Below are 10434 nucleotides of genomic sequence, written 5' to 3'. Positions count from 1 at the left end.
ACTATTAAGAAACAGTAGTGGTGGATGCCAATGTATAATCTTCATTATAAGTTAATACTACTAAATTTTTAACAATTTAAATTTTTTACTTCATACTCTGATTACCTCTCCGAGTGACGTATGTCACGGAGAGGTTCTAATTTCGACGTGTGTGTGTGTCTGTGTGTGTGTGTCTGTTGTTACACCCACGTGACCGCGTTCGCAGTTTCCAAATCGGAGCAAACGTGTTCGCCATTTCCGAACTGCTTTCACAGTCACGGAAATGGCTCCTTTATTTGAGTTCTCACACCACCATCTTCTGGTCTTTGTCCATCCTACTTGGACACCAGTCTGTACTTACTGGCCTCTAATCACCACCATCTTTTGATCTTCGTCCATCCCACATGGACACCAGTCTGTACATACTGGCTTCTAATCACCACCATCTTCTGGTCTTCGTCCATTCCACTTGGACACCAGTCTGTACATACTGGCTTCTAATCACCACCAGCTTTTGGTCTTCGTCCATCCCACATGGACACCAGTCTGTACATACTGGCTTCTAATCACCACCATCTTTTGGTCTTCGTCCATCCCACATGGACACCAGTCTGTACATACTGGCTTCTAATCACCACCATCCTCTGGTCTTCGTCCATTCCACTTGGACACCAGTCTGTACACCTGGCTTCTACTCCATCGTCGGGTTTAAGACATTCGCGGCGATCAGCTAGGGTTACGAGAAACGTCTAGCCTCCCTAGGGTGGGTTGTCCACCAAAGGTTTTCGCAATTGCGGTTGTTCTTGCTTTTAGCTGTAGTTCGACACCCTTATATACTACCTATTTGAGTAAGGTAATGCAACCGGCGTATGCTTCATTTCAAACGCCAATATTAGTCAAGTCTCTCAAGAATGTCTAATTGTTCTTTATAAACGCGATGTAACGCTCAATAAGGCGAACAACTAACGAAGAAAATATTTAATATTAATTATATTTATTTTAATATTTAAGATAATCTAGTTTCTCAACTCAAAATTAAAACGTAAAGAGTTAAAAAGCAGCCTATGTTTTAGTCTGTGTGTGTCCGTCCGTTAGTGCACCGCGTTAGCAGTTCGCTTTGTTTTGTGGAAATAAATCCTACAAAACCTTAAAATTTGGTTTTCTCATAATGTGTAATTAATATTTGGAAATATTTTTCGTAATTTCGATGCCTTTAGTGATTTTGTAGCTATAAAGCTCTGTTTCATTTTGATATCCCAAGAATATTTTTAATTATTATTATTTGAAATCGATGTTTATATATTACTTAAGCTATACTACATCTGTTTATAGCATAATTCTTTCTTAAGTGATTTCAAGAAGAACGCAACTATATTGGTCAAATGAACTTTTGTTTGTCAATAGGCAGCGCTGTTAGCAGTGACCTACAGAACGGGATTTTGTTATTGAATTTTGACGTCACGGTGCTCAGCGCTGAGCCAGCGCGTACTTCAAGGAAAATAGTCGGGTTTTTGGATAACGTGACGTAAAACGCGTAGTTCTCAGCTTGGCGAAAAAAGCATGGAGGAATTAATACAAATAGCTCTTGCTGATTCTGATGGGACTATAGCTATTTAATTGGCGTGAAACAAGTTGATCACGCGAGAAGTTTAAGAGACATGTTAGTTTCTAATTTTAATTATAAAAGTTGTTGTTATCTATCTCTTAAAATATGTTATCATACAATTTTTGTTAAGCCTTGGTACCTTGCACGCTTTATTGCGCTAGCGTTATTCTTAAAACACCAATGACCGGAGAAAAGCTATGACGACAGAGCTCACAGGTAAACGTTTTCCAAAATCCGCTGTCTTTTTTGGTGAGCTCTGCTGAACGCAGCCCAGATCAGAGAAAGGTCTGATCGTAATCGGATTATAGCTTCGTGTTTTTATGCTTTTTATGGTGCGCATTTACCTTCAGTGTGTGTAGCCACAAATTAGCTTTGGTGTTATGTAACGTTAAAAGTCATGTTGACAAAGGAAGAAAATCGTTGAGGTGAAACGAGAGGATAGTGTTTACATGGCAACCCTGTTGTGAATATGGCTTTGAACATAGAGGGTATACAGTTGAGGAGTAGAAAATTTGGCCTTTACAATCACGTAAAGGTAATATCCCTCCAAAGTTTTATCTTTTCATTTCCCGTTTTTCCCCCATCGGATGATTTTAATGTGTACAAGTATATCCTTATTGGATGTAAAATGTCGTCTGATTTACAGTATATTTGCTATGCTTTGTATACTGCTTTAATATTTCATAAATTTTAACTTCAGTATTTGTTCATAAAAAAAAGAAACATTTCCATATCTGGGAAAATAAGTTTGTAAGTAGTCCTCCTCTAGACTCGGAGAGGTAATATTTTGGTTTTCCCAACTTGTATTATAATAGTATTTTAATTGTTTGATTTTGTAACTTCGACCCATTTCATTTATTGAAAGAAAGTTAATTGTACAAGCATTTAATATTCGAACGAATATTAAAGTTCATAAAATCTATTTTTTTAAGAAGATCAATTTTCAGATGCTAATTCAATTGAAGTAGTGCTTAGGCATATTGTGAAAAATATAGTCAATTCATCTTGAACAAATCAACGTCCCGCCGACTCGTACCAGGGAGTAAGGAACGTTAGAGGGAGTGTTGATCTAATGCTAAAAAAACCGTCATACAGTGGCAAATGGGAAAGAAAGTGGGGGGGGGGGGGTAGGAATTTTTATCTCCGTTCCCCAATTTTAGCTAACGCGCAGGCGCGAGTGACGTCGTTTACTACCGCCAGCAGAGAGAATTTAAAAATTCTCTCTGCCGCCAGCGCCAGCTTCCGCTTCCATCGACTGCTGCCCCACTCACTCTGTTCAACCAACAATCAACGTCTGTTGGGAGGAAACCGAGGCTTAATAAAAATGCCACATGTTTTTTGCGGGGTTCCCACCAGGTCCCTAAAAGTCCCTAAGTCCCTATTTCCCTACAAGGTCCTTAATCTACCCTAAAATTGGTATTCGGTCCTTAAATCACCCTATTTTTGTAAACCTCAGAAAAAGTATAAGAGTGACCTGAAAATGTCTTGTCTGAGATTTTAGCAGAGACCCAAATTTGCGGAGCTCGCTTCGCTCGCGCCGGTTATTTATGATTTACTTAATGTTAAATTTAAACGAATTAATTGGCCAATTTTTATAACAACAAAAACGGGTGAAAAATATTCGACTGAATTTAGACTGGTTTTCATATATGTTCGCCATGTACGTTATTGCAAATGGTCAGAGAAATTTGTTCAAGTTAGTTAGTAAACATGATACGAAAATAGTTACTTCTAATCAGAAAACCTACCGTTCCCTAAGAATAAGAATATAAACAAAAAAAGTCAGAAATAATATCCTATTTTGTCGAAAAAATAGAAAAGAGTAATAGGTTCCTAACTGTTTGTGATATTTTCACAGAATTTTAAAATGTGCCATAATTTTGTTAAAAACTAAGGGGGTCACTGGACAGTTTGACCAATAAAATTTTGGAAGTTTTGATAGCTTGACTATGGAGATGTGTTACTATTGCTGCACACTACAGTGGACAATGTCCTATAAATTTTCCAGTCAAACAGGGGCGGCCCTGATCTTGATCCCTCAATTTTCGGCCATTTTCGGAGGTGCAATGCTACCAGACTCTTGTGCCAGACACTCTTCCCCAGAATTTTTTCCTTTTTGGACTTATCATTCCGTTTTCAAAGAATATTCGTAAAAACAATATATTTTTGTTTGTGGCGAAGTTTAATTGGCTTAATTTAAACTACTATTTAACTAAATTGGGAACCTTCAAAATACAGCATACAAGCAGCCAATTTAAAAATTGTGTCTTCTAGTTCTCTGAACTATGAATTCGAGTATGAATCAGACATAATCAGTTTCAAAAACCTGAGGGGTCGGACGTTTTGGAAAAAGTGTACGGGATTTCGAAATCCAATTTGATTTCTTCGGATTTCGTTTGATTTCGTCGGATTTCAATTGATTTCGTCGGATTTTGTTTGATTTCAAAATTCGATAAAATCCAACGAATTTTGCAATTTTTCCCGTGATTTCCTCGGATTTTTTCCATGATTTCGGCAGATTTTGGGATATTTCAATTGATTTCGTTGGATTTTGTGATTTCTTTTGAGTTAATATTTCGTGAATTTTGTAATGGATTTCGCGATTTCGTTACTGATTTTGTGATTTCTTTACTGATTTTGTGATTTCTCTACTTATTTTGTGATTTATCTACTGATTTTGTGATTTCTTTACTGTTTTGTTATTTCGTTATTGATTTCGGATTTTTTATGAGATTTCTTAAGTTGGATTTCGCGGGTAGCGTACGGGATTTCATGAATGACCGACCCCTTGCAAAAACTACTGCCCAAGCCCTCACTGGCGTGATTGAGTTAGCTATGCCACGTCAAAAACTTCTTTCCGTAAATAGCGGCCGATCACCATAGATATAGTAAAACTAACATATCTATGCCGATCACGTGATCATATTTTCCCGCGTGAAATGTCGCAGAATTCTTGAGACATAAGCGCCGATCACGTGATCATATTTTCCCGCGTGAAACGTCGCAGAATTCTTGAGACATAAGCGCCGATCACGTGGTCATATTTTCCCGCGTGAAACGTCGCAGAATTCTTGAGACATAAGCGACGATCAAATGGATCAGTATACTATCCGGGCTTGTATCTGCGCCATATAATTCTGCATAGATAATTGCTTTCGGTTGCTCTGCACCTTAGTACTTAATAGCGAAGTACATAGATATTTTTTAATTATTACAATTTAATGAAGTCTTGAGAAAAAAATAGAAATCGGCTTTAGTCTATAAATTCTATTGAAGTCACTTGAAGTCTTTAAAATATGTTGAAGTCACTAGAAGTCTTTACAAATTCTATTGAAGTCACTTGAAGCCTATAAATTATATTGAAGTCACTTGAAGTCTTCATAAATTGTATTGAAGTCACTTGAAGTCTTTATAAATTGTATTGAAGTCACTTGAAGTCTTTATAAATTGTATTGAAGTCACTTGAAGTCTTTATAAATTGTATTGAAGTCACTTGAAGTCTTTATAAATTTTATTGAAGTCATCTGAAATCAAATACAGTTAGTGAAGTCTTTGAAGTCAAATGAAGTCTATGATAGTTCAATTGAAGTCATTTGAAATCTGAAATCAGGTGTACAAAATTTTCTTAGTGGTTTCCCCCTCGTCCCCCACGGTATCCAATGGTAAAGGATAGAGAAATATTGGACATGAAAGGGGTGGGGCTTAGTTGTCCACTGACACCGGCGTAAGAGTAGAAGCGTAAGATCTCGTGCTGTCAAAGACTTAGTACAGACTGAATAGGAAGATGGAACTCCTGCTAAACTGCGTGTAGTCAATTCACGCGTCGTTCCCGAACTAGCTCTCATTAAGTCTCTAGCATTACGAAGTATAGGAAGTGTCATACTTATGGAACACATCTTATAATCTTATGGTGATATTAATGAACCAAAAATTTTGAAGTAAGCTCTGCATGGTGAGCAACTGAACACCAAAACTGGCCAGGGATATCTTGCAATAGCCGACGATTTTCCATCTGAAAATATCGTCCAAAGAGTAATTTTTATACCGTTCATCATCTTTTATGCATAATCAGATTCATGTGCTAAAATGATAACCCGTAATCCTTACTTCAATAAATTTATTTATGTCATGATTGTAATAGTGCGACGCAAAGAGAAACTTTGAATGATGCGCTACCCTTAACATTGCAAAAATGTTTACCCGTCAGTCCATTCTAAAAACGAGGGGTTACATTTAACAATGCTAAAATGATTACACATAAGTAACCCTTAATAGAAGAACAGAAAGTTCTAGTTATTACTACCTCGATGTTCGAATTACCTTTAACAGTCAAACTAAGAGACTCATCGTATATGTACATCATACGATGTGGCTAAAAACAACCTTAAATTGATTAAAACAAAAAGTACACTTCGTTGAAACTTGTTTGCGCCGCAATATGAGAAGCCCTCCTTTATCCAAAAATAGTGTCGTAGAGGGGCTACGTATGATTATCTTCCTAACCGTAGCAAGGGGGTACAAGCGGTGAATAGGTTCATAAAGTAGCAGATGCTAGCTCTAGTACCAAATGTAAAATGATCTTTTAACCTTGTTTAAATAATCACAGTAGTTTTTTGGCACCTTCTATAAAAAACTTTGTTGTTTAATGAAATGACTTTGTCTTTGGCATTTAAAATGGAAGCGATGCGCTTCTATGGGACAAATTGATCTACATTTTCAGTTCCTGCGTCACTAAATCCATTTAATTGTCATTCCACCAATTTCAAAAATTATTATTTATTAAATTTAATTAACTCCATTTAGGGCTATTGGAATGGGAAAATATTAAATAACACTGACCAGCGTCCAAACTACAGGGAACCCAGGGGTCCTATAATTCCAACAAAATTCTATTTTTTTGCACTTGACCTATATTATCATATAATATCCTAAATTTTTCGAGGTTTTCGTATAGTTTTGCATCAACTTTATCAGTATTCAGCTCAGTAATCGAGATCCCATTTGAACAGACACCGAACTTGCTGAACTCCCTTCCCTTGCTCAGGATTTTTTATTTATTAAATTTTATTTACCTAAGTTTCTCTGTTCAAAGTAAAATCAAATTTTGCAATTTTTTGAGATTTTCCTACATAGTCTTAACCAAAGGAATATTATATATGAGCATTTTTTGTCCTATGCTTTCCTATAAAAACACGTTTTTTTTCCTATGAAATCCTATAATTCAGGAAAGAAGAAATTTACATTTTTGGCTGGGTCCCTGCAACTATCATTTTCGTGATAATTAAACTTCTTCAAGTTTACTGAAATGAAGTGAATCCGTTACATTCGTAACCGTTTAGATTTTGAAAACAAACCGAACTTTATATCATCTGAGAAATTTGTATCAAGGAGACAAAGGGGACACAAATAAAAAGAGGGTTCCGCTTTTTGTGCTGACTTCGATTTAAACTTAGGCATATATTGATGGGTTTTTTCTTTCTGTAGAAAAGTCCAAGAATGAACTGTTTACAACTCGATGCGAATATTATAAGAATGATCAAGAACTTCAAATGCGAAAGAGGAACGTTGAAGAGATCTTCAAATGTGATGAGTTCGACTATTCCAGCAACAAGAAAAACCTTTTGATCACACATCAACTTATTCACAGTCCGGAAAAACCATTCCAATGTGATCAGTGTGAATATAAATGTACGCAGAAGAGTGGTTTGATCACACATCAACGCATTCACACTGGGGAAAAAGCATTCAAATGTGATCAGTGTAAATATAAATGTACGCGGAAGAGTGCTTTGATCACACATCAACGCATTCACACTGGAGAAAAACCATTCAAATGTGATCAGTGTGAATATAAATCTACGCAGAAGAGTGCTTTGATCACACATCAACGCCTTCACACTGGGAAAAACCAATCAAATGTGATCAGTGTGGATATAAATGTACACTGAAGAGTAATTTGATCAAACATCAACGCATTCACACTGGAGAAAAACCATTCAAATGTGATCAGTGTGAATATAATTGTAGGCGGAAGAGTGCTTTGATCACACATCAACGCATTCACACTGGAGAAAAACCATTCAAATGTGATCAGTGTGAATATAAATCTACGCAGAAGAGTGCTTTGATCACACATCAACGCCTTCACACTGGGGAAAAACCATTCAAATGTGATCAGTGTGGATATAAATGTACTCTGAAGAGTAATTTGATCAAACATCAACGCATTCACACTGGAGAAAAACCATTCAAATGTAATCAGTGTGAATATAAATGTACGCAAAAGAGTGCTTTGATCACACATCAACGCATTCACAGTAGTGAAAAACCCTTCAAATGTGATCAGTGTGATTATGTCTGCACGCAAAAAAGCCACTTGGTCACACATCAACGCATTCACACTGGGGAAAAACCATTCAAATGTGACCAGTGTGATTATGCCTGCACGCAGAAGAACCATTTGATCGCACATCAACTCACTCACAGTGGAGATAAGCCATTCAAATGTGTTCAGTGTGGATATGCTGGCACTTACAAAATTAGTTTAATCAGACACCAACGCATTCACTGTGGAGAAAAACCATCCAAATGTGATCAGTGACAACATTGGCGCGTGGATGTGCTTATTAATCACACATCAAGGAATTCACGGTGTTGAAAAACTTCGTATTTGATCATTGTGATTTTAGGTGAGCTGCGTGAGTAATTTTATCAGACCCATCAACGCGTTCACAGTAGAGAAAAACCCTTCTAATGTGATCAGTGTGACTTTACCAGGCAAACCCTTTGCACGTGATCGCAATAAATATTCAAAACCATTGACCATAACTAAATATTCAAAAGAATTCTAAATGAAAACTATTAAGAAACAGTAGTGGAGGATGCCAATGTATAATCTTCATTATAAGTTAATACTACTACATTTTTTAACAATTTAAATTTTTTACTTAAAACTCTGATTTTATTATAAGTGAATTTTAATTGTTTTAGTTTGTAACTTCGACCCATTTCATTTATTGAAACAAAGTTAGTTGTACAAGCATTTAATATTCGAACGAATATTAAGGTTCATAAAATCTATTTAAAGAATATCAATTTTCAGGTGGTAATTCGATTGAAGTAAGTGCCTAACCTTATCTTATGGTGAAAAATATTGTCATTTTATTTGGAAAATCATACTCATCTATCTCTTTCCTTTGAAATATTAACAAATGAATAGTTTTTGAGCGGTGCATGACTGTATTAGAGATTTAGTATATGAATAGACCATTCCATTGTTTACTTGAAGAGAAACCAACACACAGGTGGGAAGTCTACTTTCAGCGTACTTCCCTCGCGCCAAGAAGCAAAGCTTGAAAGCAACGTCCCGCCTACTAGTGTTGCCTTTAATGCGAGCAGCTTGCTTCGTTGAGCGCGTGATCGAGTGGGCTATAGCCCGGTACTTTTTACCTCTCCGTGTGACGTAGAACAGGAGACGTTCTGTAACGGCCGTGTCTGTGTGTCTGTCTGTCTGTCCGTTGTTACACCCACGTGACTCAACTCATCCAGCGTCTATTCACACGATCCAACTACTTGATTCAACTCGAGTTGACCCGTCAAGCTGAGGCAAAAAGTTGGATCGTCTGAAAGAGCCTTAAATATACTTCAAACTAACTTTATACCAAGTTTCATGCTTTCTTGAAAAAGTGCATGATTATTTCAGCTATCCTCCAGACTATTTTTAGTACAGCGAGTTGCACATCCTATAGACCTTCGAATGTTTATCACGCCCACCCCTCGCTTTTGAAAATTGTTATAGATAGTTTTTGCGGTCCAAGTCTGGCAGAATCTCCGATATTTTCTCGACATGATACTGCTACTTCTAGAGAACCACAGTTCACTCCACAGCAGTGACAGTAGTCTTCAGCACACTTCCTCTTGTTCAAAACCAGTTTATTAATTGCTCGGACTAGTTTTAAAATTTAAGAAGTGAGGGTTACCAGTTTATTAATTAAGAACAAAGGTGGGGGGCCAGTCCGGAAACCAGTTTATTATCTCGGACACTAGGGGGGGGGGGTCACTGGTACCAAGCAGCGTGGGAAGTAAGGCGGTGGCATAGGGCAAATGACCAGTTTAAAAATGGTCAGGACCAGTTTAAAAATTGCCAGGACCAGTTTAAAAAATGCCAGGACCAGTTTAAAAAATGCCAGGACCAGTTTAAAAATTGTCAGGACCAGTTTAAAAATTGTCAGGACCAGTTTAAAAATTGCCAGGACCAGTTTAAAAATTGCCAGGACCAGTTTAAAAATTGCCAGGACCAGTTTAAAAATTGCCAGGACCAGTTTAAAAATTGCCAGGACCAGTTTAAAAATTGCCAGGACCAGTTTAAAAATTGCCAGGACCAGTTTAAAAATTGCCAGGACCAGTTTAAAAAATGCCAGGACCAGTTTAAAAATTTCCAGGACCAGTTTAAAAATTGCCAGGACCAGTTTAAAAAATGCCAGGACCCGTTTAAAAACTAAATCGGAGGGGGGTCAGTGGTGTACTTGACCACTAATAAAATTCATGTGTAACTGGGTAACCAGAGTCCAGATATTATCTCAACTATTTCAATTATCCACTTCTTTAATTTAGCAGACGACGCGTTCTGGTCAATGGTCATGGATCAGTTTATTTATTCCAGACCAGGGGGGGGGTGGCTGGCCCAGTGTCCAGTTTTAAAAAATCCTTCTGTACTCCAGGCTAGGAAATAAGACAAGTTTACAGGTCAAAAACCAGTTTATTAATAGCTTGGACCACTTTTTTTATTCAAAACCTGAGGGTCACTGGTCCCAATGACTAGTTTATTAATTGCAAATCTATAGGAGAAC

At 37.1% G+C, this 10434-nt stretch overlaps 1 protein-coding gene across 1 annotated transcript; it reads left to right on the top strand.

The window, feature by feature from the left end:
* The first annotated feature begins 7134 nt into the window (after positions 1–7134).
* Positions 7135–9035, top strand: LOC149621279 (uncharacterized). The gene is made up of 4 exons (XM_089854742.1): positions 7135–7261; positions 7328–7390; positions 7450–8274; positions 8363–9035. Exons 1-3 carry the CDS (start codon positions 7135–7137, stop codon positions 8184–8186), a joined length of 927 nt encoding a protein of 308 aa, XP_089710868.1. The 3' UTR covers positions 8187–8274; positions 8363–9035.
* Positions 9036–10434: the final 1399 nt, after the last annotated feature.

This window comes from Phalangium opilio, unplaced genomic scaffold, assembly GCF_054372755.1.
Source record: "Phalangium opilio isolate 3A_F unplaced genomic scaffold, DU_Popi_V2 ptg000209l_1, whole genome shotgun sequence".
NCBI lineage: Eukaryota > Metazoa > Arthropoda > Arachnida > Opiliones > Phalangiidae > Phalangium > Phalangium opilio.
The sequence above is the reverse complement of the archived record's forward strand: the minus strand, read 5'-3'. Positions and strand labels throughout refer to the sequence as shown.